Below are 27,999 nucleotides of genomic sequence, written 5' to 3'. Positions count from 1 at the left end.
GTCTGTGTTGACAATTTTAATACTGTGTAGAAACCACACGTTTCCGTGGAGGTGAGAATGTTGTACATTAGAGGTTGGACTCGATGATTTCAGAGGTCTCTTCCACCCATAATGGTTCTATGCTTTATGTGTAATGCACCCCAAAAGCATCTTCTATCTGTTCCCTCGCTTTTCCATCTCACATCAATGTTTTAGGGAGTTTTATTAAGCAAGAGTAACTTTTAGTCCAGCGTGAGCTTTCTGGGCGACGCACAGTGGCTTTTCCACTCCGACGTAAACTTCTTCCTCTAATTTTATTTATTTTTTTTTTTCCTGGTGCAGCGCCCAAAAAACCTCCCACCCAACCCCCAGCCGACCCTGTGGTGAAAAATAAAACAGAAACCTCAGTGACCCTGGCATGGTCCCCTCCCAAGATGGACCGTCCCATTCCAGTCGACGGGTACATCGTGGAACGCAAGAAACTCACTGGCTTCACCTGGGTGAGGTGCCACGAGTCCCACGTCCCTGTCCCAGAGCTCACCGTGAGCAACTTGGCAGAAGAGGCTGATTATCAGTTCAGAGTGTCTGCAGTCAACACCTATGGACAGAGTCCCTACCTGGAATTCCCCGGGAGCATCCACCTTGGTGAGCACGAAACCCGGTCTGGGGCGATGGGACACGTGGGTGCTTTGAAAACGTCTCCCATGACTTTGAGGATGGAGCAATGGCACAGAAAAACCTTTTTTCCCCCCTTCACTGCTGGTTCTCCTACTTCATGTCAACCCCTGACCGCCACCAAAGTTGGGTGGAGGTTGGGTTTCTGTGGAAGAGCTGTGAGTGTGCTTATATTCCAATATCTCAGCTGTGTGAGAGGCAGAGCTCTCTGCAATGAACCCTAAACCTTTTAAGTCTTCTTCTAGGCTTGGTATGAGAGTAAAACTTGAGGTGGACTTACGATATAATTTTGAATATATGTGTGATATGTCCATCTTGCACCTAGAGAATATTGATGGGTGATGATACCATCATGAAGACCAAGTTCTAACCAGTCTTTCTTTAATCTGGGAGTTACTGGGAGAAATATTGGGGGTTTACTTTATTTCTAGGGTGCCAGTGTGTTTCTTCCTTTGATTCACTGCACTAGACAAGATTTGGAAGACCTTGATTATGCTGTGTCTTGTTATTGTGTCACCCTTTCCCTCCCTTGCTGCCTGAAAATGCCTAGAATTGTAGATATTCCTAGACATTCCTAGAATGTAGATATTCCTAGAATATCTACAAGTGACTAGTAGGAATATCTAGGAGTGATTCCTTAGGATCCTTCTGAAATCTAAGAATTGTGCTGGTTATTAAATTAATAACACCCTTATAGGGAAACCCAGGTGTTTCAGGCTTATGCCTTTGTATATCTTAGGGGATAAAAAAAATCAGCAAAATATGCCTTTTCTCCCCCCTGAAAAAACAGGATTTACCCTAATCCAGAGATCAAGAACTTGAAGCTGTAGGAAACAAATCCTACAGACCGAGCATTAATTGCCTTCTATATAAGACTGCATGATTTTATTCTGGTGTCTTTTTTACCCTGAGAACTTTGTTCTTAGGATGAACTGTCCTCCAGCAGGACCGTCTTGTGTCTTGTTCTCAGAGATGTGTGGTGTTGTTCCTCCCTAGAACCAGTGCTGGCTGTGAAAAGCCCCCTGACAACAGCTGAGGCTGTACCTGGAGGGGATGCCCTGTTTACTGTCGACCTCACCAAGACGTGTTCCGGCACCTGGTACCTCAACGGTAAAGTCTTACAGGAAAGTGAGACCTGCATCATCAAGAGAACCCAAACCACTCACACCCTCACCATAAAGAACGTCACCAAGAAGGACGATGGAGCAGAAGTGAAATTTGTTGCCAGTGATGTTGAGACCAGCACCAAGATGAGAGTGAAAGGTATTTGTTTTCCTTTGTTCTTCCAGGCATGGGGCTGTTGCTGTGACCTGATGATTAGAACTGGGGCTGGGCTGTGGGAAATACCTGAAATTGCATCATGTGAACTAATGTGGGTGCTGGGAATGACATCACCATCCTCATTCAGAGTTCAGAGTGAGTCCATCTAGCCAGCTGGTGGTATCAGGACTAGACTGTTCACAAATTTCTGTCATTCACAACCATCAATCAGTGGATTCTGTCACCATATCTATCACTGAGTCACCTTAAAGTACAAATGTCAGCTCCAGATTCACCTGGACTTTCTGACTAGTAGCCTTTCAAAAGCAAAGGAGCATTAATTACTAACAAAGCTTTTTCTTGGAGGTCTTTTAGTTCACTGTGTATGGGATGCACAACTTAATATTGTGTAAATCATTTAAGAACCAGAGTTGAGTTCTTTCTTTATGAAATAACAGTAACATCTGTATCTACCCACATTGCCTGGCAAAACATGATGAATAGACATTGACTCTGGAAGGATGTGTTTGGCTTTAGGTGAAAATCTCTGCAGAAGCTTGTTGGGAGTATTATTAATCAGTAGAAAAACATGGTTTGGTTTCTTATTGCTTAGTGACTCGTCAGTAAAAACATGTCAGGTCGTCTGAACTGGAAAAAAATGCTCAGCATTGACATGAGTGAGAGGGCAGGAACAGGATTTAATACTTTTAGAGATCTCACAGTCTAAGGAAACTCATAGCAGGGACAAATTACCTCAATATAAGCTGAAATAACAACTTTTGCCCTGGCAGGTGCTGCAGTGAGATTTACCAACAAGAGCAAAGAGGTAGAAAAGGTCTCTGCTCGGCTGAGGGAGGAAGCCAAACTCCAGGCTGAGCTTTCAGACACAGAGGCCACAGTGAAGTGGTTGAAAGATGGGAAGGAGCTCAAGGCCAGTGAAAAATATGAGCTTCAGACTGTGGGGAAGAGGCACATCCTGAAAATCCGCAGCACTTGTGAAGAGGATGCCGGAGTTTATGAGTGCACCTGTGAAGGGGATAAAATGCTCTTTCAGCTTTCAGTGAAAGGTATGTGAGTGCCTGGGCTGCTTAGTGGCCTGTCCCTGCCCTAAACTAATGGAGGTATCAAGGGATCCAAAGAAAAAGCTCCAGAGGGAGTTGTGGGAATTCCCCGTCCACATCCAGCCTGGACAGTGTCCGTGGTTCCAGAGCAGGATTACTGGGGATTGAACACAAGATGCAGCACTGGTTTAGTGCTAAGAGCTGTGTTTTCACTCCAACTGGCATCTTGATATTCCATGGGAACTTGGTGTTGTTTTAGGAAGTCGAGTGTTGGGTGGGGAAAAAGTGCTGTTGTGATGAAGGGATTCAGCTGCAGGGGCAGGACAGGACACACGTCATCCCCATGTCTGCCCTACACTTGCTGTGTGACATCAGAAGAGAGAGTTCAGCTCTGATTAAAGTTCTGAAGGACTTTAATCAGATCATCTTGGCATTGTGGGATTTTTTTTTTTTAATTTTATTATTATTTGATGATTTTTTGTTTGTTTTCTCTCAATGCTCTGGTGGATAAAAACAGGCCTTTCCAGGGCACATTGGATGGCTCAGCTCATTCCTGTTTCCAGGTGCTCAGATGGAAGGCTGTACAGATGAAACAGCAAAAGGGAATTTCATTTTGATGTTTCTTGCTTGTTAGATTTGAACCAGCACTGGTTTGCAGCTGCTTTCAAGCTTTTATGAACTTGTTTATAGTAGAGTTTGCTCTGCCTTAGAAGGGACCACGTTTGGGCTAAAAAGCCCCAGTGTATCCCCAGACTGCTCCTCGTAGGGGTCATTAAGATATTTGAGGTTCAGAGTGTGCAGCCTGACTCCAGGACAGTCTAAATATCATTTGGGGTGAGTTCAGCAGATATTTTGCATTGCTGCCAAGTTCACTTTGTAAAGCCATTTCATTTCCATGTTCTGTCCCATAACTCACTCCTCACCTTCTTCCCAGCAATGATCACACTGTTTCTACATGGAGTGAATTTGAGGTGCTTCATCATCATGTTTTGTTTTCATGTCACTCTCCTTGGTCTCTTTAGAAGTAACAAACGCCCAGAGTAATGTGGTTTTGTTTTTTTTTTTTTTTAACATTTGACAACTTGCTTGGTTATTCACAAAGAGCAAACTCAGGAGAGAGAAAAAAATAATCTAGACATGTGACTAAATCTGTATAAAGAGTAATTTCAGTCTACACTTGGCGCCTGCTCTCAATTTTGGTTTTCTTCTCTGTCTCTCTGCCTCTTTAGCACTGCTTTTCATGCTGACAGCCCTACCCACAGCTTTAATTGAATTAGTTGATGGATGTTTCCACGTGCTCTGCACTGTTATGTGACTATCAAATGAGTAATCACTGTCATTGTTTTAAAATCTCTGCTGTCAAGCTGTGACTGTAACTTGAATATCTGCAGTTTACAGCTTGATTCCTGGAGAATCCCCTTTGGTACCTCCTGCCCTCGTAGGCTGAGGGTCACAAACACTGGGTCAGTGTTTTACCTTTCATCATCACCACCTTTTATCTGTCCCAGGGAGCTGGTGAATCCCTTGAGGAGCAGCTCAGCTGTATCTGCCACACGTGGGCATCACGTGGCTGCCCAGGGGCCGCTGTGCCGAGCCACGGCCACGGTGTCACCGGCTGGGCCTCCTGCCCAAAAACCAGCCCCAAAATGCGCTTGCCATTTATCACTGGAGCCCCTCCACTGCCACGAGGCTCCACGTGCCAGGCATCCCCTGACACCTGACCTCCTGACATGGAATGGGACACCTGAGACGGCTCCCTCGGGCGGCTGGGGTGGTATTTTTCACTCCGGTTTTCCGAGGAAGGGAAAGGTGCATGAATGGACCCATCTCTCCCTCTCCTCTCCCTCCTCAAAATTTTAACCTGTGGACTGAGTTCTGGCACTTCTGGTGAAGGAGGAGAGGTCTCAGCAGTGTTTGGTCCCTGCAGATTTCGTGGGTGTTTGGGTAGAGGAAGGACTGGGATGTTTTCTCACTGAAGGGAAAGCTCCGCTCTTATGAGCTGTTGGAGAAACGAGTTGGAAACAGAGGCCCCAAGGAAAAAGCAATAAAAGAAAACAGGTTTTTTCCCCAGTTCAAATGCTTCTTTGCCCGTAGATATTGCTTTTAACAAGCAGACTTGGCAAACCTCAGACAAACAGGACTGGTGGGGACCTGGGGAGGCCAAATGTAGGTTCCTGTCCCTGCCAGAAGCTGGTGACTGAACTGAGTGCCTTGAGGACCAGAACTAGAGAGACCCCTGATTGCACAGGCACAGGCTACCCTCCCCTTTCCCCTCCCTTTTTTCTCCCTTTCCTCCCCTTTTTTCTCCCTTTCCCCCCACTTTTTTTCCCCTTCCCCCCTTTTTTCTCCCCTTTTCTCCCCTTTTCTCCCCTTTTCTCCCCTTTTCTCCCCTTTTCCCCCCTTTTCCCCCCTTTTCCCCCCTTTTCCCCCCTTTTCCCCCCTTTTCCCCCCTTTTCCCCCCTTTCCCCCCTTTCCCCCCTTTCCCCCCTTTCCCCCTTTTCCCCCTTTGCTCCCCTTTCCCCCCTTTCCCCCCTTTCCCCCCTTTCCCCCCTTTCCCCCCTTTCCCCCCTTTCCCCCCTTTCCCCCCTTTCCCCCCTTTCCCCCCTTTCCTCCCTTTTTTCCCCCTTTTTTCCCCCTTTTATTTTCCCTTTTTTCCCTTTTCCCCCCTTTTCCCCTACCCAGAAAACAATTACCTAACCAAGGCTTTGATTTTAGTAGCTTTGACTGCACAGTCTCAAAAAAGTGACTCAGTTGTGTGGGTTCTTTCAAACTAATATGTTAAAAAGATGTTTGAAAATTAAACCCATTATCCAAAGTAAGATGGAACTGTGGTTTCAGGGTCACATTTTTAGCTTGGATATCGGTGGGGTTTTGAATCTTTTGCTTTGAGGCAATTGGTGACTCAATTATTTCACTACACGTTAATACGATGCCAGAATTATTGTTTATTTTCTATGCTCCAGTTAATTTCCAGGAAGAAATTTCATTTCAGTCCTATGACATATCTAGATATATTTTTAATTTAATGTAATTTACTTTATCTAGGCTACATTTTAACCTCTTCTAGAGCTGATTTATTTGCCAGGTGGTTACAGTGCAATGAATAACTTTCATGGCTTTCCCTCCAGTTTCTTTTATTTTTCTCCTCACCTCTCTCAGATATTACCTTTAAGCCCTATTGCCTGGGGCTTCCTCTCCTCCTGTGTTGGATATCTGCTCTGGTTTTTTTGGACACATGATAATCAGGAATGTGATTGGAAATTTGGCTGCTCCTGCATTGGAATCTAGTAATTAGATCCATAATGAAACATGCAGTTTGGACTTAGGATAAATGAATACCTAATGTAGATGTAAATGTTCTTAATTTATTGGTGTGCACACAATTCTTTACCAGAGCTCTGTGTCTGTTATTTTGTTTCAGCACTTGCAAACTTCATAAACAAAGAGAAGAGTGGAGGACTTGTCAAGGCCATCACTGGAAAACAGGCTGAATTTGTTTCTGAGACCTCCGAGGCCAATGTCATGGTGAAGTGGTACAAAGATGGGAAAGAAATCACAGCCAGCAAGAAATTCACCCTGGAGGACAAAGGAAAGCTGCACAAGCTCGTGGCTTCGGCTGTGACAAAGGAAGATGAAGGAACTTACACGTGCAAAATTGGAGATGACAGCCTTGTTTTTGATTTAAAAGTCTCAGGTAGGTTCGTGATGCAAGTGTGGGATCGGAGTCGGCGTGAGAAATTCAAAGTTTTGGTCATTTTACTTGTCCTTCCTTGTAAACTGATGGATTTTTGGGGTCAAGGCTGCACGCCACTGTTTTCAGAGGCTCTGACTCTTGTTGTGGTCCTTATGCAGATCCACAGTAATACAAAAATGATGTGATATTTTAAAGTCAACACAAGCCTTAAGTAGGGCTGGAGTCAGAACTCCCCTGGCTCAGCAGCTGGGAGTCTTTATTCTTTTAGCTCAGCACGAGCCTCATCTTAGGGCCACCTCAGACAGGAGGTCCAAGATCTTACTCTGTCCTCCTCTGACAAGTTGAACTCCTGCTTTTGAGAGGGAAGCATCCCCTGCTGTTCCCAGAGGACACTGTGATCTCCCTGTGGTACTGCAAGTGAAGCTGTTAGTCCGTGTCACGTGCCCATCGCAGAAAGCACGTGGTTGTCAGGTCAGGCCCAGAAGAGAAATGCTTGTCACCACTGCATTCCAGAGCAGGATGGAGCCAGGGTATGAAATGACACAGGAATTCATCCGTGAAATTCAATATCTGTGAAATCCAGCTTGAATCAATTTGCGTCGCCTGGTGGGAACCTTTCTTCTAAAAGTGGTTTTCTGGCTTATTATGCCTGGAGCCTAATTTTTAACCTGGTCCTAAGTGAAGTGAAAGCTTCTCGTGGCATGTCTGCATTGCAAGCACATGAAATTTAAGAGCAGCATCAACTGAGTACTTGTGACCTGTAGCAGCACATCCAGGTTACTGCGATGCTAAAAACTCAGCAAAGCCAGTTAATTTAGGACAGCACTTGTCTTGAGGGATTGTTGCAGGATTTACTGAGCCAGAGGGATTACTTCCAGTTCACAGTTGGTGTTTGCTCAGGTATTGACTCTGCATCTCACCTCCAGTTCTTTTTGGCTGAGGATCCAACATGATGGAAATTCACTCAGAGTGTAATTCCCAGTTCCTGACTTTACCCACTGATAAAGTGATCTAAAGGAGCCAGCCAGGCTCTGCTAAAGGCAATTTGTATAAATTGATTTATGCTGTCTGATTAGAGCATCCTAAGGTGGATTTAAAGAGTGTTCTGGAGCTACCTCAGTCTGAACATCAGGTACAGAGGAAGCCTGCAGGATTACCTGAGCTGGGTACCTACATTTTGATAATTATGGTGAACCTCAGGCAAAGAAAATTGGGATCACCTCAGTCATAGAATCCCAGAATGGTTTGGGTTGGAAGGGACCTTGAAGATCATCCAGTTTTACCCCCTGCCATGGGCAGGGACACCTTCCACTAGCCCAGGTTGCTCCAAGCCCTGTCCAGCCTGGCCTTGGACACTTCCAAGGATGGGGCAGCCACAGCTTCTCTGGGCAACCTGTGCCAGGGAGGGGCCTCCCCACCCTCACAGGGAAGAATTTCTGCCTAACATCTAACCTAAATCTACCCTCTTTCAGTTTAAATCTAAACCTGCCCCCTGTCAGTCTGAAGCCATCATCCCTTGTCTTGATAATTACAATTTTCAGTGAAATACTTGCCTGGCATGGCAATTGTCCTTGGGATACTCAGTGACTGAAGGCAACAGTTGGTGCTAAAAGAAATGCAATACTGAGCTAAGGTTGGCTCAAACTGGCAGCCTTCAGCTTGCTCTTGAGGCAAGAGCTGCCCTGGTGGAATGAAGGGTATGAAATCCCTGACATGCCCATCAAATATTCCTTGTTATCTTAGGGACGGGGTGTGTAGAATAGGTTTGCTCACATTTCACATCAAGATGCTGTCTCCACTTTGTTGCCTCCTCTTTTACTTTTACAAATGCACTTGAGACAAACCTGAGCTGCTAAAAATGATGTGTTTTTGCTGCCTTTGTGACACATGTTCTCCGTGGGTGTGTTTGCACAGCTCATACCTGTGCCATCAGCAGGGTTTGAGCTGAGGCATCAATGCAGGAACCTCAACTACTTGAGCTGTGTGGGCAGTTCTGAGTTCTCTGCCGGGAACATCAATTCCCACAAAAACATACGAGATTCTTGACTTCTCTATTCATAAAATCATAGAATGGTTTGGTTTGGAAGGGACTTTAAAGATTATCTCATTCCAACCCCTCTGCTTTGGGCAGGGACACATTCCATTAAACCAGGTTGCTCAGAGCTCCATCCTAAATGAAGGTGGAGAATATTTTATCAACTAAATTATTCCATATATACCCTGGTCTGGGGAAGAATTAATCCAGGGGGCTGATATTGTGATCAGGGAGCTGGAATGGTCTCAGAAACATTTAAAAAAGTCTGCTCATCACTTCTAACTAGATTTTCTGAGACTTTTTAAGTCTTAAGTGTTTTTAAGTCTTTTCAAGTCTTTCCAAAGCTGTTTCTCTATTCAGGCATCAATATATCCCTAAGACTTTGCTTAAAATCAGAAACAAGGGGTGGTGAATAAAGTGCCAGCAGCTGGAGGGCATCTGGACTTGATTTAAAAGATCCATGAGGATGTAGGGGAGATGAATGGGATTGCAGTGTAGCAGAGAGCAATTATCTGAAGATCAGAGAATGAGTCTGCACCATCTGTTAGGGAGTCAGGCACCAACATTCGTGTGTGTGATGATGAAATAATGATCAGTGATTACTGTGTCCTCCCTTTTTGCTGATAAACCTGAACCAAGGCACGAACTACTTTCCCTTTTTCGCTCCAGACGAAGCTGTTACTTTTGTCAACAAGCCCAAGACGACTCCAGAAGTATCAGTCAGTCCTTCTGAAACCCTGGAGCTGGTGTGTGAGGTGTCAGCTGCCAGCGGAGCTGTGGTGTGGAAGAGGGATCACACCGAGGTGAAGCAGGACCAGAGGACAACAGTGGTGTCCCAGGGGACACAACGAAAGCTCATCGTCAAGAAGGTGACACAGCAAGACCAAGGGAGCTACACCTGCGAGGTGAAGGATGACAGAATAACATTCCAAGTCAAAGTCAGAGGTGAGGAAACGCTGGAAATGCCAAAGAGAAGGGAATGTTCCATTCTGAGTCAGATCTTAGGTTCAGAGGATCATCTCATGGGTCTCTCTGGGGTGAAATATCTCAGCCAGAGGGCTGATTTTTCAGCCAGATTTAATGACAATACACACAGTTCTGCGTCCATGACCAGTTGTGCTCACAAAGAAATGATGGGCAGGGATGGAAATTCCTTCTCTCACAATTGGCTCTGCAGAAAAACTCCCACAGAGGCACAGTGTGAGGCCATAGCAGAGGTGCAGGGATAAGTAAAAGGGAAGGGGGAAGGTGCTTGAAGAGCTCTGATTAGATCACATCCCTGGAAGTGTTCAAAGCCAGGTTGGATGGGGCTTGGAGCAACCTGTTTGCTTCCACACCATGGGAAGGTGTCCTTGCCCATGGCAGGGGGGTTGGAATGAGGTGAACTTTAAAGTCCCTTCCAACCTGAACCATTTTGTGATTAGATGGAGAATGACTGAATTTGAATGACCCAAAGAGGCAGAAAAAGAGCAACGGTGCCTGGATATGAGGATACAAGGGCTATTCACTGGAATCTTGGAGAGACATAGGAAGAGAAAAAGAGGGAGAAGGTTTCAGGCAGTGCCTGATGGTGCTCTAAGATCCAGTTAAAACTGTGAGGTTTTAACACTACACCAGAATTCCCATAAAATTCCTATATCTATTCATCTCTTAGCAAAATACAGATGAAGGTGCTTTCTTGTACTAATGAATGGGTCATTATGGAGATGGGGAAGGGCCTTGAGGAGCCGTGTGAGGACACTGAGGGCACTTGGTGTGTCCAGGTGGAGAAGAGGAGACTGAGGGGAGACCTCACTGCAGTTCCAATGTCCTGGGGAGGGGCAGAGAAGGGGCAGGGACTGAGCTCTGCGCTGTGGGGACCAGGGACAGCACCCAGGGAATGGCTGGAGCTGTGTCAGGGCAGGGTCAGGTTGGATCTCAGGATAAGGTTCTTCCCCAGAGGGTGGTCGGGCACTGCCCAGGCTCCCCAGGGCAGTGGGCACAGCCCCAAAGGCTGCCAGAGCTCCAGGAGGGTTTGGATGATCCTCTGGGACACAGGGTGTGACTCTTGGGGATGGGCCTGTGCAGGGCTAAGAGTTGGACTTGATGGTCCTTGTGGGTCCCTTCCAACTCAGCACAGTCAGTAATTCTGTGATCCCTGTAAGAGACAAGTGTAGTGGGAGAGGAGGAACTTGATTGAGCTCTGGAGAAGACGACTGCAAAAAGCTGTGTGTGACTGCTGTGGTTTTCTGACAGAGCCAGAAGTTGTGTTTACAAACAAGGACAAAGTGAAGAAAGAGGTGAAAGCTGCACTATCAGAAGATGCCACGCTGAGCTGCGAGGTGGCCCAGGACAAGACTGAGGTGAAGTGGTACAAGGATGGGAAGCTGATCACCTCCAGCAAGAAGTTCAAGGTGGAGTCCGAGGGCAAATCTCGTCGTCTGGTGGTGGGTCAGGTGGAGAAGAAGGATGCTGGGGAGTACAGCTGCGAGGCTGCTGGCCAGAAACTCACCTTCAGGATCCATGTCACAGGTGGGAGACATATTTTGTTTTTTTATTTAATTGAATTTTCTTTGAAACTGAGTGAAGGACTGGGCAGATCAAGAGTTTACCTGGAGGTACCAGTAGTTCTGGGCTCCTTAGTACAAGAATGACAAGGAGCTACTGGAGAGGGTCCAGTGGGAGGCACAAAGATGATGAGGGGTCTTGAGCTTCTCTCCTATGAGGAGAGACTGCGAGAGCTGGGCCTGGTTGGTCTGGAGAAGAGAGGACTGAGAGGGGATCTCATTAATGCAGATAAATATCCCCAAGGTGGATGCCAAGAGGATGGTGCCAGTCTTTTTGGTGGTCCCCAGCAACAGGAAGAGGAGCAATGGCCATTAACTGAAACACAGGAAGTTTCACTTCCACTTGAGGAAGAAATTCTTTGCACTGAGAGGGGCAGAGCACTGGAACAGCTCCCCAGGGGAGAGTGTGGAGTTTCCTTCCCTGAGGACATTCCAAACCCACCTAGATATGTTCCTGTGTCACCTGCTCCAGGTGACACTGCCTTGGCAAGGGGGTTGGACTGGATGGTCTCCAGAGATCCCTTCCAACCCTAAGGATTCTGTGATTCTTTGATGCTGTATCCTGATATCAGCTCCTCAGCTCCCTGTGTGTGTCCTCAGGCTGAGATGAAGTGAAGAGACTTTTCATCAGCAGGCACTGTGTTAAAGGACCTCTTCCAATCTGATCATCATTGCTGGTATTTCTCCTCCTGTTATGGATATTCTTCTATGAAAGCCACTCTTTCCTCTTTTATTGCAAGTGAGAGGACAAGAGCAAATGGCTTTAAGTTGCTCCAGGGGAGGTTTAGATTGGATATTAGGGAAAAATACTTCACCAAAAGGGTTGTCAGGTGTTGGAACAGGCTGCCCAGGGCAGTGGTGGGGTCACCATCCCTGGAGGGATTTAAAAGCCCTGTAGATGTGGCCCTTGGGGACATGGTTTAGTGATGGACCTGCCAGCACAGTGTTGGATTTGATGATCTTCTATGCCTAAATGATTCTAGGATTTCTTTGGTCTCAGTATATTTTGCAAGAGGTCTGGTAAATTTTATCTCAGGCTCTAGTCAGCCATGGAATCAGCTCCATTCTGAGTGATTATTTCTGAATTGGATGATAAGAAAGAGTTTGATTTTTTTTTTATTTTTATTTAATATTAATAACACTCCACTGTCTTTACAGCCAAATCCCTCTTCGTTAACACTACAATTCTAGTCTCAGAGCTGATCAGAACAGTGAATCTATTTTTCTCCTTTGCTTTCTTACAGCACCAAACCCCCTGGGACCACAGTCTGGCCAGGGTTTGGCATTTTATCAGCTGTGTAGAAGAGGAACTGTGTTGGGAGTCTGTTGACTCCACCCTCTGTGGGGTACCCAGGGTGTGGACTGGGGCACTTTGGCTCTTTGCCATGAATTCTGTAGCTCATCCTTTTCCCTGAGAGAGCTGCCAGTTTCAGTGAAGGATGAGTTACAGTAAGGATAGAATTGAGAGGCACCTTCCAGAGAAAATTCAGCATGAACAGTGATGGAAAGATCGTCAAAGAAATCTAGAATGGTTTGGGTTGGAAGGAACCCTAAAGATAACCTAGTTCCAACCCCCCCTGCCATGGGTAGGGACACCTTCCACTATCCCAGGTTGCTCCAAGCCCTGTCCAATGTAGCCTTGAACAATTCCAGGGATGGGGCAGCCACAGCTTCTCTGGGCAAAATTGGTATAAACCAAGTACATGATCAGCTGTTTAAACTGGTTCATAAATTCCTGCAGAGGTATAGACAGAAAACACAGAAATTCAGTGCTTTTCCACTGGAATTTCTGTCTCTGAGGGCTGTTCTTAGCTGTCTGCCTCAGAACCCAGAGGTTTTCAGCCCTCTCAGACCGGATGACTTCCCGGCGGCTCAGGGTAACACAACACCCTCCCCCTGTGCTGTAAGAGGAGAGATTGCCTGGCTACCGTTGCTGTATTCCTCATGGGAACAACTGTAACATGACATCCCGGTCCAGCACTGGCTGGAAAACGATCCAGTGTGAAAGTCAGGAGGGATTATGAGTACTCTGGGTGGTTGGATCTTTTGCGGCAGAAATCCGTCTCTTACTCCGTTATCCTGAAGTGCAGTGGCTTTCTGGGTCTTAATTTATCCCGTTACCCTTGCACTTGGAAAGCTTTTCAGAGGGTTCCTGTACCTCAGGGCTCCACTGGGAGCACAAAGCCCGCCCTGTTTAAGGGCAGGTTGAAGGTTAGACCCTCAGTGTTGAGTTTTGGGATGCAGCTGTGGCTTTTTTGCATTAATATAAAAAGAACGGGGTACTGCACACCTTGGGACTGGGTTGGACATGTGGAAAAAGAGCTGATTCTGAAATCTTATTATTTCAAGATTCATGGTATGCAGGGAAATCCATATTTGAAAATGGAGAAAGCTCCATGTGACGAAAATGGTTTTCCTCAGTTCCACTGAAACTTCCCTGACCAGTTTCGGCTGAGGTTGGAAATGTCATCTGCATTTAATAAACTTGCTCAAGTTTAAAATAAATTTATAAGGCAAATTACTATGTAAATCACTTCAGGAGCTAGTTAAAAGTTTTAGTCCCATTTCCTAATCACTATAAAAATGGTTTATATTGAAGCTCAGGAGTGAAGAGGACAAGTGAGATGGAGAAGGAATGTTCCTTCCCTGCTAAGTTGACACTTTAAACACAGCACCCATGGACACAGACTGGTCTGTAACTCATTTAGTGCACCCTGCACATTCCAAATCCAGGTCGTAAATGGACATTAAATCTTTATAATTTTTGAACCAGTTTTGAATGCAAGCCCTGGTGTGTGGTTGAGCTCTTTTAGATACCAAAATGCTGCTGCCACGTGCCTTTGGGAGTTTTGCATCACTCAGCATAGGCCACGTGCCTTCTAAATGGCAATGACACCTCCTTACACCCCTGCCACAGCCAACATCAACAGAGGAGCTCAAGTTTAAAGCCTGTAAGCTGGATTCCTGCTCTGGTTTGCTCCCTGCAGGATATCTCTCTTTCCATGGGCTGTGCAATGTTCATAGCAAGGCTGTGATGTGGCTCCAGGAGGGTGGGTAGTGACACAGTCAGCAGTGTAGGATCTTGACCTGAGTTTACCCCTTCTCCTCACCCTCCCAGGCAGCTGCTGCCACTCAGAGCACAGACATGATGAGATGGGATGAAGAGGAGAAAGCGGGCAAGGAGGAGTAAAGGATGGCCCTGGGAGGCTGCAGAGAGTGACTGGGAGAGGAAGGGAGGGACACAGGTTATGGAAGGGGCTCACCCTGGCTGCCAGGGAGAACCACGAGCCTTTAAGGTCACAGAATCATTGAGGCTGGGAAAGACCTCCAAGGTCATCAAGTCCTACCTGTGACCAATCCCCACCTTGTCCCCCAGCCCAGAGCACTGAGTGCCACGTCCAGCCCTTCCTTGGACACCCCCAGGGGTGGTGACTCCACCACTGCCCTGGGCAGCCCCTTCCAGTGCCTGACCACCCTCTCCAGGAAGAAATTTTCCCTAATATCCAATCTCAACCTCCACTGGCACAGCTTGAGGCCATTTCATCTCATCCTGTTGCTAATTACTTGGGAGCAGAGTCCGAACCCCCCCCCCCCCAGCTCCCCCCTCCTGTCAGGGGGTTGCAGAGCCAGAAGGTCCCCCCTGAGCCTTCTTGTCTCCAGACTGAGTCCCCCCAGCTCCCTCAACCCCTCCTGGCACTCCAGCCCCTTCCCCAGCTCCATTCCCTTCCCTGGACACTCTCCAGCCCCTCAACACGTTTCTTTCTCAATGTCACCTTCACCAGATGACCCAAATACCTCAGTCTGGGTGGATGAATTATCTCCCATGTTTGCACTGCAGCTGGAATGCACTGGGAAACCCATCCACTTGCTAACCCAGCATTTCCTGTGGAGCTGGTGCTTCTGTCCAGTAAAATCATGGACTTCAGTGCTCCAGTAAAAACCTGGGAACCCAAACAGTCATAGGCTGCCTTTGCTGTGTGATGTCCATCAAGTGGGCCCACCAGAAATATGTTACCCTTCTTGTGCAGTTATGTCTTGTGGAAAATCAGTGGGGAAAAAAACGTAGCAGCTCATTTATTTAGGGTCTATTTCTCCTTCCACATCTCAAATGTACATTAATATAAAAGCTAAAGGTGACCACATCAGTTTTTGGTTAAAGGAGAACCAGGCAAAACAATCATTAATTAATAAAAGATTCAATTTCTCAGTCAGTGCTACTTAGTAAGGTGATACTTGAATTTTATCAATGCATATACCTAATTAACTGGTAAATACACAAGATATTCTTCTGATGCCCACTGGACTTGTTGAGATGGAATTTCGAAGTGGTGCCATGGAAGAAAGTGATTTTAAACCCTTGATTCTTGTATCTTTTGTTGAGTATTAAAACAAGATTCCCTATGGCCTGTTTGCTGAAAAATCAGAGATTTTTTTTAGGAAATAAAAGTATACTTCAACTTTTGTAGGCCAGTTTTATATGCTATGTAGGTCAAGTATTTTTCCATATTAAGAACTGTGTGTTTGCAATTTCTTTGGGATTGGGTTACATGATATTTTCTGAACAACACCCAGTCTTAATCTAAAATACCTGTTAAAATCCTGTAAGTAATGTGATAGTGGAGGTGACAACTTGTAGTTGTGCTGTATTTGGCTCTTTCCAAACGTGGGGAGTAGGAATATCATAAAGACACAATGGAGGAATATTATCTTTGTCTTCATTGCAAGAAATTTGAAAATGAGGTGGTCGAGCTGTTCATGAAGATGAGTCAGAGAGGTATAACTGCATGGACTGTTTTCTGAGGGTTTTATGTGATAAAAAGAACTGCAAAGCTATGTTACTTACAAGAAATTATTATAGAATTAAAGAATTATTTAAGTTGGAAAAGTCCTTTCAGATCATCATGTCCCGTGGTTAACCCAGCGCTGCCAAGCCCAAGTTCCTGCAGAGCACCTACACCAAATACATGTAATATCTTCTTGCCACAAGTTATTTACATCTTATATATATTTTAAAATTTTTTCCCTATTTCAGAGGCGGAAGATGCCTTTGTCCACAAGGAGAAGGTGCAGAAAGAGGTGAAAGCTGTGCTATCAGAAGATGCCACGCTGAGCTGTGAGGTGGCCCAGGAGAAGACTGAGGTGAAGTGGTACAAGGATGGGAAGCTGATCACCTCCAGCAAGAAGTTCAAGGTGGAGTCCGAGGGCAAATCTCGCCGTCTGGTGGTGGGTCAGGTGGAGAAGAAGGATGCTGGGGAGTACAGCTGCGAGGCTGCTGGCCAGAAACTCACCTTCAAGATCCATGTTGCAGGTGAGGGATTGCCTTATTACACCTTTTTTTTTGCTGTAGCTGTGAAGTTTCCTAGTGACATAGGTTAACTTTAAGCCTTGCTCTGTATGGGTCTGCAGCAGAACTTAAGTGGTTATTCTTAAAGATCAGTATTAAGGGCATGTGTTTGGATGCTTTGGGAAAAAGCCCATTAGGGTCAAGTAGTCTTTTCCCTGATTTTGACCAGGAAGGGTGATAAGGAAAAAGGACATGAGAACAAGACAAGCATAACACAATCCTTCCACTCTTTAAGGGTCTGTAGTTGCGTTCTTAGAATTTGTAGTTTCTGTCTCTGCTGACACAGAGTTTTTCTGTCATATCTGTACAAGAGATGTGGCTTTGCTGAGTTTTGCCAACCTGACTCCAAGTGGAATTGCACCACACAGAGAGGTTCAAGTGTCAGTTCAGATCAATATTCAGAAGTCTGTGTGTGCTGGTGAATCATCAGTGCACCCATTTCTGTCCTTGCTGCCAGTTATTTTTGTGGAAAAAAAATCACGCAGTACTTCCTTTCTCATCTTCCTTTCTTCTGTCCTGCTTGACAGTGTTTCAAGGGAACAATAACTAAATTTGTTGTAGATGTTTCTTTTCTGACTGTGGACCAAAAGAAAACCTCAAAGAAGCATTCAATTAAAGGCACATCGATTAAAAGCACATCCCAGGGATGTGGGGCAACACAATTGGATTTGGTGCAAAGATTTGTCCTTTTTCTCGTGAGATTCGCCCAACACAGGAATCTAACCATGTCTTTTTTGAAGTGTTGGCATTTTCCCAGCCTGGTGCCCTGATCACACCACTGAACCTTTTATTTTGGACCTAGCTGTGAGTGATTTTAAGTATCTTCCACGCCGGAGGTGGTTTGGGGCTGGCCTGCTCCCAGGTATCCCATGATGTTACAGCACTGGGACTCATGTGACTGCCAGCTGTGGGCCTTGCTGAGGAACAAACTATTGGGTTTCACTCTGCTTGCTCTGCCACGTCTGCATTCTGTGATATACATTGCTGGGGGATGACCCTGCAAGGAAACTGGAGACAAATCTGCCTCGTTATCCCTTGTGCCAGAAAAACTGTGGTAATACTTATTCCATGGCTCAGTTATGTGACCTTTTTTTTTTTTTTCCCCCTCTAGCTCTATGCAGGTTGTAGGAACAGTACAGGGTAAGACTGAGGTTGCCATTTTATTTCAAACAAGGAATGCATTTGATAGAAGAAACTCTTAAAAAAGTTGCAGCAGGTTATAAATCAAACTGTGAAAGGTAGAAATTAGCAAAGGATCTTCTCACAGTGTTTGAAGGAAAAGCTCTTTGTAGCTTCCTGTGGAAGGATCTTCTCATCTGGGTCCAGGAGACCTTTTTCCTTCACTGGATGAGCAGGAACTGAAGTGGTCCTGGCAATTGTTTGTGTGCAGCTGAGCGAGTGGGGAAAGCTGTTGACAGCAATAATGGAAGGTTTCATGGGTCTTTTGGGTTAAAACCCAAAGATTGACCTGCTTTTAGGGCTTCTGAAAGAGTCATATTCGTGACTATGAGGGTTCACTTTTTTTTTTTTGGAAATAGCACCATCCTCTGCAGGTTGATGTGGTGGGTCCCTCACTCTCACCAAACCTCTCTGCATCTCACATCTTTTCTGTGAACAGGGGTGAGGAGAGTGTTGTACCCCAAAGTGTTTTTCATATCACAGGCTTTGAGGTACTTGGGTACCATGGAAAGAGGGACAGGCATTTTGTCTCCAGTATATAAATAACTGCTGCCCAAGCCCATTGCTGTTGAGGAGAGGTCGTTTCTCAGATTTAGCAAATGGGTAAATATCAGAAAGTAGAGAAGAAAAGGCCCTCTCTTGCCACTGAGAGATTTGCTGGTCACTGTAGAGGCAGAAATGATGGGATTCATCTAGGTCCTCCTTCAAGACTGCTAAGGAAGAATGCTGTGGAACTAGAAACAGAAAATGGATCTTCTGATCCATTCTGATCTCTTGCTTTAACCCCAGATAATCTTTGTTATCCCCTTGTGGCTGGCTGAAGATACAACTGAGCAGAAATACCAACGTGAGCTTGTGTAAAATACAAATTACCCTGAGGGAAATTCAAGCAACTGAAAGCTCTCACTGAAGAGAATTACCTGGGATGGAGCACAAATGTGAACCTAGGAGTCCCTCACTCAGCCTCCTTCTGTGTGACAGAATCCCAGAATGGTTTGGGTTGGAAGGGACCTTCAAGATCATCTCATCCCACCCCCTGCCATGGGCAGAGACACCTTCCACTGGACCAGGTTGCTCCAGGCCTCATCCAACCTGGCCTTGAACACTTCCAGGGATGAGAAGTGTAATGTCCATTGCTTATAATGAAGGGGAAAATATCTGCCTAGAGAGGGTTAGAGCCAAAATGAAGAAATTGGCCCATAGGACAGCACTTTTCAGGAGCATTGGCTTATTCTCTTCAGAAGTGTCACAGGAAGTGCTCTGAAATTTGTAACCCACACTTTTTGCACCACTGTCAATTCCTAACCCCAGAGACACAACTTTCCAGCAGAGTTCTCCTTTTTTCATTCCTTATTTGTGCTCTGTCTTTTAAAGGATTTATATATACAGGGGATTGTATATATTTTTTGCTGGCCTTAGTAATCCTCTCTTTTCTGTTCTTCTGCTGGGTAAGATATAAATTCTGAGTATTTTAGTGGGGAGGTAGCAAGTTCCACACTGAGTATTGAATAAATTGTTGTTCTGTTCTTCATGAATCAGTTCTCATAATTCGTGCAAGTTTGGTAGTTCCAAAGAAGTTTATTACAGAGATTTTTTTTTTTTATTCCTCTATTTACTGTATCATGTTAGGATCCCTGTCTCCAATGTTCTTTCCCATGTCCAGCTTCTTAAATTATGTCCTTGGAACTTATCAAAACCAAGCCTAAAATCAAATTACTGTTCTTAATTCAGTGTCTGTTTGATTGGAGTATCTGGCAGTCATTCCATCTGGAAATCCAAGATGCTCCTGGCACAGCTCCACTGGAGGAGACCAAGATGATTAGGGGGCTGGAACACATGTCATATGAGGAGAGGCTGAGAGAGCTGGATTTGTTCAGCCTAGAGATGAGAAGAGAAAGCAAAAGGGAGCTTTAATTACTGCCTGCATCTGTTTAATAAGAGGATATGGAGTCCACAGCTCTGTGTCTTCTCAAAGATCCGGGGTGATGGGAGGAGAGATAAAATATACAAGTTGGAACTTGTATGGGAGGTTCTGAAAAGATATTAGGAAAAATTTGCACCATGAGGGTGGCCAAGCTCTGGAACAGGAGCCTTGAGGTTGTGGGGTCTCCATTGCTGGAGATACTCAGATACTCACTCTTAACCTGAATTACTTTATGACTGTGATTTTGTACCATTAGTAGCATGTGTTCTGTAGAATATATCTGGGAAGTGATGCTGTTCCATAAGGATACAGCTCTATATAAATGTCTGTGAAGGTACTCCACCTGTTATGCATTCATTTCATATTATTATTGATTTTTTCCTAAATATCACTTGGGCCCAGCCATGAGGTCGGTACTGGCAAATGAAGGATCCTGCCTGGAGTTTGTCCTGTTTACTGTGACTGTGCAGCCCAGACTTCCCTTCAAGTGAACAAAACACACCCTGCTTTCCCAGGAGAGCTCATCCTGCCTGGCCTGCAGAGAGGGACCCTCCAGAGGGCCTGCAGGAAAGCTGGTACCAGCCTTAAGATCAGGCATGGAAGTTCTTCTTGCTGCCCAAATGAGCAGCAGCTGGAAAATGTGATGCCTGGAAGTAAATTGTTCCTGCCAGTGCTTCGTTGAGCATTTGCTTGACTCTGATTCTTTCAGCTTTTTTTCATTCCACAGCTGATTTAAGCTGTGATGCACCAGGTGGTGTCTCACCAAAACCCCAACACCACGTGATCTTGGAGGTGAAGCTTCCATTTTCATGGGCTTTTTCCTACTTTTTTTTCCCCTGCTTTCCAATCTTGCAGATGACGTGTTTGAACACAGAGACAAAGTGCAAAGGGAGGTGAAGGCAGTGCTGAAGGAGGACACCACTCTGAGCTGTGAGGTGGCCCAGGAGAAGACTGAGGTGAAGTGGTACAAGGATGGGAAGCTGATCACCTCCAGCAAGAAGTTCAAGGTGGAGTCCGAGGGCAAATCTCGTCGTCTGGTGGTGGGTCAGGTGGAGAAGAAGGATGCTGGGGAGTACAGCTGTGAGGCTGCTGGCCAGAAACTCACCTTCAAGATCCATGTCACAGGTGAGAGAATGTGCTTCATCCTTGTTTTAACCTAAAAAAATTGAAGGAGAGGAAAGTTATGTGGCTTGGCAAACTCCATCTCAACAGGTGGCAACTGAGCCAGCACGTAAATGGTGTCGGTTTACTCATGAAACTGTCTTTGTGCTATTATGTCTGTCTCCCTTCTTTTGAAGCTAAAAATGCAGTGGATTTCTGTAGTCCAAACTCAGGTTAGGCTGAAGATCATCGGGGAATTTCCCTGGGAATCTGGTGAAAATGCACTGATAGCAAACTGGGAATTCAGTAGTGGCAGGAGAAATTAAAAGGCGCAGCAAATCTGAGCACAGGCATTATCTCATGGAAGCTCCTTTCTGAAATAAACTTCATTATAGAGGAAACCTTTTTATTATGAATGGAAATACTACAGCTGTTCTCAGAAGCAGTAGATGAGGAAACCAGATATCACCATGATATCAACAAGAACAAGTTTTAACCTTGGCATCCCTCAGTTGGATCTCAAGGAATTTAATGCAAATTGGAGGGTTCATACATTAAATTTCTTTTTGATTATGACATGGTGCAGTGCAAAGGAAATTCCATGGGAGCTGGCTAATCTTCATTCATTAGAGAAACACAGTTCTGGGATGGCACATCTCTAAAACATTTGGGAAATAAAGATACAGATACAAAACAGGCTCACAAAGTTTGTTTCCCAAAGTTATCTTTGCTTTTGCTGCAATTGTGGCTCTTGGCAAAACTGAATTTAAGTCAGCAAACTGACTTCTTACAGAACTCATCCGCCTATCCTGTGTGCTGCTGGATTTTGGGATATGTGAACTTCTTTTCTGCAGATTTTGGAGAACAACAGTGGTGGAAATAAAAACAACTTTGGGGCCATGTCCTGGACTACCAGTAAAGGAGTCCTTCACCTGCATTTGATGTAGTTCAAATGTTAGCAGTTCAGTTGATGCTGTTGGGAGGGAACATGAATGGGAAATCCATTTCAGCAGCACACTCCAAAGGCTGGTGTGTGTGCATTTGGGAAGGGATCTGTGTGTGAGAGAGCTTAGTTTTCAGAATCTGCCCTTGTACTCTTTAACTGCAGAGGCAGAAGATGCTTTCATCAAAAAGGACAAAGTGAAGAAAGAGGTGAAAGCTGTGCTATCAGAAGATGCCACACTGAGCTGCGAAGTGGCCCAGGACAAGACTGAGGTGAAGTGGTACAAGGATGGGAAGCTGATCACCTCCAGCAAGAAGTTCAAGGTGGAGTCCGAGGGCAAATCTCGTCGTCTGGTGGTGGGTCAGGTGGAGAAGAAGGATGCTGGGGAGTACAGCTGTGAGGCTGCTGGCCAGAAACTCACCTTCAAGATTGATGTCACAGGTACGAGAAGACTCTTCAGCCCCATCATTCCTATTTCTAGAATATTTAGAAAAATCAATATTATTTTTTAAAACATTTTCGTGTTATGCTTCAAATTTTTGGCGAACGTCGTTGGAATGGCCCAGCTCTGATGTAGAAATGGGGCAAAAAGTTAAAAATACAGTTACCTTCATACATTCTATGTCAAAACTTAGAAATCCTTAAAACAGGGTCCTTGGAAGCTGCATATCACTGTAGAAAAAGTAGATTGTACCTCTTCTTCCTCACACATTGGTGCAATGACAATAAACCTGCACCACAGCTTGTTCTCAGTGCAGGGTCATGGTGGAGAGTGGTTGGGTGTGTGCACTGTTTTATTTCACTTGGAAGGGCTCATTTCAGCCTGAAGTGACAATATGGCAGCAGGGCTTCATACATATGAAGCCTCTAAGGTGTCAGGTAAAAGGCAAATTGGGGAAAGAAGGTGTCTTGGAGACTCATTCCAGACACATCTCCCTGCTGGGGCTGTAGAGAGGTAGAATGGATTCAGCTTTACAACTCCCTCAGAACTTCCTGAAGCACTTCTGAGTGGTATGACACATGTGTCTTGTGGAGAACAAGAGGATTTCACCTACTGGATGTAAGATGAGCTGAGGTTTTTCCTCAAGGTTGCGCTGAGAAGTAATAACACTGTCCTGGACATGTCAGTCCTGGTCTAGCACCTTTCTCTCTTAACAAAATGATCTAAGCAGCAGCAGAAGCAGCTACTGAGAACTAAAGAAATCAATTACATGGGGCTATGATGCAGCACAGGACAGCTCCTTCCTCTAAAAATTTGTTACTTTGCACTCAACTTCAACTCAAATGTATCCTGCCTTGGCTGGACCCTGCCATACAATGCTGCTGTGAACCTTTCAGAGGATCTTCTGGATTTCAGAAAACCAAAACAGACTAAAAACACATAAAATCCCCACCACAAAATGGTTTGTGTGTTCTTCCGGTAGTTTTAGATGTGCATTGTCAAGTCAGGGGTTGTTTTCCAGGGTTGCCTGTAAGCCACGACAAGGGGACTGGGCAACAACTTATTTCGGAGAAACTCTGAACTTCTCTCTCTTTTCAGAGCCAGAAGTTGTGTTTACAAACAAGGACAAAGTGAAGAAAGAGGTGAAAGCTGCACTCTCAGAAGATGCCACGCTGAGCTGCGAGGTGGCCCAGGACAAGACTGAGGTGAAGTGGTACAAGGATGGGAAGCTGATCACCTCCAGCAAGAAGTTCAAGGTGGAGTCCGAGGGCAAATCTCGCCGTCTGGTGGTGGGTCAGGTGGAGAAGAAGGATGCTGGGGAGTACAGCTGCGAGGCTGCTGGCCAGAAACTCACCTTCAGGATCGATGTCACAGGTAAGAAATACCTTTCTGAATGACAGGAGAGGACAGTAAAGCAATACCTGTGATATCTATTCCACCCTGACTCGGTTGCTGTGCTCTGGGTTTTGTTGCAGCCCATAGGGTTCACCTGATGTTCTGCACCTTATTGCCTGGATTTGTAGAAATGGGAATATTTGGCTTTAGATGGCACAAAGGTCTATCTCATTTTTAATTGGGCTACATAATAATAGTTGCAGATGTAAATATAAAGATCAACATATTATTTAACATAATATTCAACATATATTCATGAACCTGCATGCCTGGGATCCCAGAGAGCGATTCTTTGTGCATTGACCCCCTTGAAAGGAGAGAACCATTCAAAAATCCTCTTTTTATCAGACTTCCAATTTCTGAAAACTGAGAGGCTGGAATAGATTTTTCCATTTGGATATTCAGCATCAGCACGTCTCAAGATGGGTTGGAAACATCCTGAAAATTCACCAGAATTATTTTTCTGGTGAATTCGGATTGTTGTGTGCTTGAGATCTCAGCCTTTTGAGATGCCTTACCAGTTCTGCCAGGTGACAAATGCCCCTTTGCTGTGAAAGATTCCAAGAAATTGGTCTTTGCTATGAAAGATTCCAAGAAATTGGTCTTTTGGAACAGGATTCACTAGGTGCCCAAACTGCTTTAAGCATGTGATGTTAAAGGACGTTTTGATGTTGTAACAACCTTAGGGACCTTGCCAACCATGATCCTGACCCCCCTGAGCCCTGGAGAGAGATCACATTTCCTTTGTCTCTTTGACAGTCACGTTTCTGGCAGTGGAAGAGGCCATGAAGAGTCTGTTCCAGAAGCCCAGAGTTATTTATTTTGTCCTAGATCTCAAGTAAACGGAATTTGGGAGGTTTTGATGATATGCAGGACAGACGCTTTTGGGAATGTTTGAATTAAATATTTTTTTTCATGGTGACTTGCAACCACAGGGTTGATGTCAAGGATATTTTGGTCCCTTCCATTCCTAGGCTCTTGATTCCCAATTTCCACATAGCAACTCAGTCCCACAGAAGGGTTGATGTTGCCTAGTGACAGCAGTTGGTTTTGGCGAGTGACAACCTAAATATTTTCCAGACCTGCCTACAGAAGTCTGTAAGATCAACCTCATTTTAGTCCCTCAATCAATAAATAATCAATTATTTCCTTTTTTTCCTGTGCCCAGAGCCCAAACCTGCGTTTATAAACCAGGAAAAGGTCCAGAAGGAGGTGAAGGCTGTGCTGACAGAAAGTGCCTCCCTCGTGTGCGAGGTAGCACAGGATGCAACCGAAGTGAAATGGTTCAAGGACGGAAAACTTCTGGTTTCCTCCAGAAAATTCAAAATAGAGACCGTGGGCAAAACCCGGCGCCTGGTTATAGAGCAGCTGGAGAAGAAGGATGCTGGGGAATACATCTGTGAGGCTGCGGGCCAGAAGATGACATTCAAACTGGAACCAACTGGTGGGTACTCCCTTTGTGGTGTTAAGCACCAACCTGTGAGGAAAACTGGATATTCCCTACCCAGCAGCTGTGGTGCAGCCACCATCTCCCCTGGAGCAACGTCAGTGAACCCCCAGGGCACATTAATTTTCAATCTAGCAGTGCAGAGGGGGGAAGTGCCAAGTTTAGTGGCAAAGTGTTGTACAAGATAGAGAAGAGGCCAAGAGTAAGGTGCTGGAATCACAGAACGGTTTGGTTTGGAAAGAACCTCAAGGATCATTTTAGTTCCAACCCTCCTGCCAGTGGAGCAAATAGAAAACAGACCATAAATTCAGGCTTAGCATGTTAATATTCCTTATTAACTTGGCTTAAAATCCTAAAGATGTGAGAGGGATGAATTATCGAGGTTATTGTACTTCTTAGAAAGAAGCTTGTTGTGGGCAGCAGATAAAATACATATGTTTGCATTTCCTTTCCCTGCTTCTCCTCTAAGCAGAAGCTCTGAGTTACCTGAGAGATCATTTTGTTTCTTTCCACTCAGCAAAAGATAATACCAGCCACAAATCTTCACCCATATTCCCTGGATTATTGTAGGCTGTGGATGAGCTGGTGTTGAGTCAGGAAGAGAGAGCAATAGAATATTGCTGTGTTAAGGATTCGATTATCTAAGTTCTTAATTTTCCTGTTTCAATGTCTTTCCTAGAACCAGAGGCTAAATTTGAAAAGAAAGTTGTCCAGAAAGAACCCCTCGTTGTTCAAGAACATGAGAGCATCACACTGACAACCTCAGTGACGCCTGAAACTGCTGCAGTGAAGTGGCTCAAGGACGGGACAGAAATCAAGGCGAGCAAGAAATGTGTGATCAAGAGTGAGGGGGCATCCAGGACCCTGGTGGTGAACCTGGCTGAGAGCACAGACACTGCTGTCTACACCTGCCAGACCAGGAATGACAAGCAGGAGTTCAAAGTGCAGGTGAAAGGTGAGCAGAGAGCAGAGCACGGGTCGTGCCCCGACCCAACAGTGACACTTCTCTCATGGTGGGATGGAGGTGAAGCCCAAACTATCCCTAAAGCTGTTCCAACCTCAGGGCTTGTTGCACCCTCTGTGGATGCCCCAGCACGGGCCAGCAAGGATCTCCTGTTTCAAAATGCCCACTTTTTGTCCTTTGCTGACCTGTTGGGGACAAGGAAGCTTTTCTTGATGTCTACTCCCCTTCTCTTTCTGTCTCCTCTTAACCCTGGGACATGGCAGAGACTCAGCTCTTCCCCTCTGTGCTCACAGGAAAAGCTGGTGAGGCTGTAGAGGGATGTTGTGTGAGGAAAAAGTCGATGATTTAGTCACAGAGGGAAACAGGACCTGAACTGAATCCTCCTCAATTCATGGGATGGAGCACCTGGGATGTTGTTCCCTACTCAAGGCTGTAAATTGGCAAGCAGGATGAAGTAGAGCTGGTCCACAGATGGAGATGAGAGGGGTGACGTTCCAGAGCACAGTCCTGCTCCTTTCTCTTCAGACACTTCCCCTTGGAGATGTCTGGAGCTGAGATGCACTCCCTCAGCTCCCTGAGGAGTCATTGCAGAGGGGAGGTTGCTGATGGGTCATGATGCTTCCAACCTCTTGAAATGTCTCTTTGGGATGAGAGAAATCACACCCTGGATTTCTCCAACACCACTGGCTGTGTCTGCAGTGACAGAAGAGACAAAGGTGGCTGGGGCTTATGTATCCATACAGATTTTAGCATTTAGTCAGGAAAAGCAGGGTCTGCTGTAAAAACACCACATGGTCTCATCAGGTAACAGAAAGAAAGGAAGGCAATACCCAACCATGTTTGAAGACATTGTTCTTGCTTTATAGAACAATGGTGATATGAAAATACCAGAGGAATCTCACTGAATTCCCACTTTCCTGATTTGTTTCTGTCTTTGATCCCCAAATATTTCCTAGGGCAAGTTCGTTTGTTTGATTGTTTGTTTCCAAAGTTGTCCAGAACCAGTTACTTCAAACAAAGTTTCATATATTTTCCTTTCTCAACACTCTCCCTTCTTCTGGGCCCCAGAAATCCCGGTGAAGTTCGCCAAGAAGCTGGAAGCTGTCAAGGCCGAGATTGGGGGCAGTGTCTCCCTGAGCTGTGAGCTGAGCCACCCCCGGGGGAAGGTGACCTGGCGCAGGAACGGAGTCGAGATCAAGCCCAGCAAACGTTTCCAGGTTCACGAGGAGGGGGTCAAACGGACCCTGACAATAACAGGGATCCGGGCTGAGGATGAGGGGGAGTATTCCTGTGAGTCCAGAGACGACAAGAGCAGCATTGCCATCACCCCCAAAGGTGCATGTCTAGTGGTGACAGTGTGGGAGGGATCCTTGGGTTCTGTCCTCAGCCATTACAGCTCTGCAAAGCTGAGTTTGTTCATGTGTCTGTGTTGTCTCATGTGTTGAGAGCAAAATACAAACCTCCCTTTTCCTCTCAGTGTCACTGGAACCTCTATTTGTGGAAAACATAATGATTTTGAGACCTGTGGAGCTCAGGTCTCTTAATATTGACCTTGACGTTGCATTTGAGGCTGGAATTCAGTATCCCAAATCTAAGATGGGTTTTTCCCCCCCCTCTTTGTTTGCCTCTGGCTTCTGGCCTCTTTATGTACAAAACTTACTCAGACATGAGAAACATCCAGTGATGACCCATTGTTGTGAGCACTCACAGTGAGTAATGAAGGTGACCAGTGGCAGAACCCGAGGGGAGTGGCCTGGAGCTGTGTCAGGGCAGAGTTAGGTTGAATATTAGGAAAAGGTTCTTCTTCCAGAGGGTGGTTGGGCACTGAACAGACTCCCCAGGATAGTGGGCACAGCACCAAGGCTGACAGAGCTCAAGGAGCTTCTGGATGATCTTCTGGGGCATGGGATGTGACTCTTGGGGTCGGTCCTGTGCAAGACCAGGAGCTGGACTGGGTGCTCCTTGTGGGTTCCTTCCAGCCCAGCATATTCTGTGAAATATTAATAATTC

General features: G+C 45.6%; 1 protein-coding gene across 1 annotated transcript in view; it reads left to right on the top strand.

Moving 5' to 3' along the window:
• OBSCN (obscurin, cytoskeletal calmodulin and titin-interacting RhoGEF) overlaps nucleotides 1–27,999 on the top strand; it is a 153,024-nt gene that overhangs the window by 21,449 nt on the left and 103,576 nt on the right. The window contains exons 5-17 of the mRNA XM_064639721.1: nucleotides 322–624; nucleotides 1,651–1,917; nucleotides 2,706–2,981; nucleotides 6,397–6,669; nucleotides 9,374–9,649; nucleotides 10,940–11,215; nucleotides 16,283–16,558; nucleotides 20,553–20,822; nucleotides 21,907–22,182; nucleotides 23,282–23,557; nucleotides 24,747–25,022; nucleotides 25,705–25,980; nucleotides 27,058–27,324. Of these exons, the coding sequence (XP_064495791.1) occupies nucleotides 322–624; nucleotides 1,651–1,917; nucleotides 2,706–2,981; nucleotides 6,397–6,669; nucleotides 9,374–9,649; nucleotides 10,940–11,215; nucleotides 16,283–16,558; nucleotides 20,553–20,822; nucleotides 21,907–22,182; nucleotides 23,282–23,557; nucleotides 24,747–25,022; nucleotides 25,705–25,980; nucleotides 27,058–27,324 (3,588 nt within the window). The remainder of the gene's footprint in view (nucleotides 1–321; nucleotides 625–1,650; nucleotides 1,918–2,705; nucleotides 2,982–6,396; nucleotides 6,670–9,373; nucleotides 9,650–10,939; nucleotides 11,216–16,282; nucleotides 16,559–20,552; nucleotides 20,823–21,906; nucleotides 22,183–23,281; nucleotides 23,558–24,746; nucleotides 25,023–25,704; nucleotides 25,981–27,057; nucleotides 27,325–27,999) is intronic.

This window comes from Pseudopipra pipra, chromosome 1 (assembly GCF_036250125.1).
Source record: "Pseudopipra pipra isolate bDixPip1 chromosome 1, bDixPip1.hap1, whole genome shotgun sequence".
NCBI lineage: Eukaryota > Metazoa > Chordata > Aves > Passeriformes > Pipridae > Pseudopipra > Pseudopipra pipra.
This window is presented reverse-complemented; position numbering and strand designations above follow the sequence as displayed.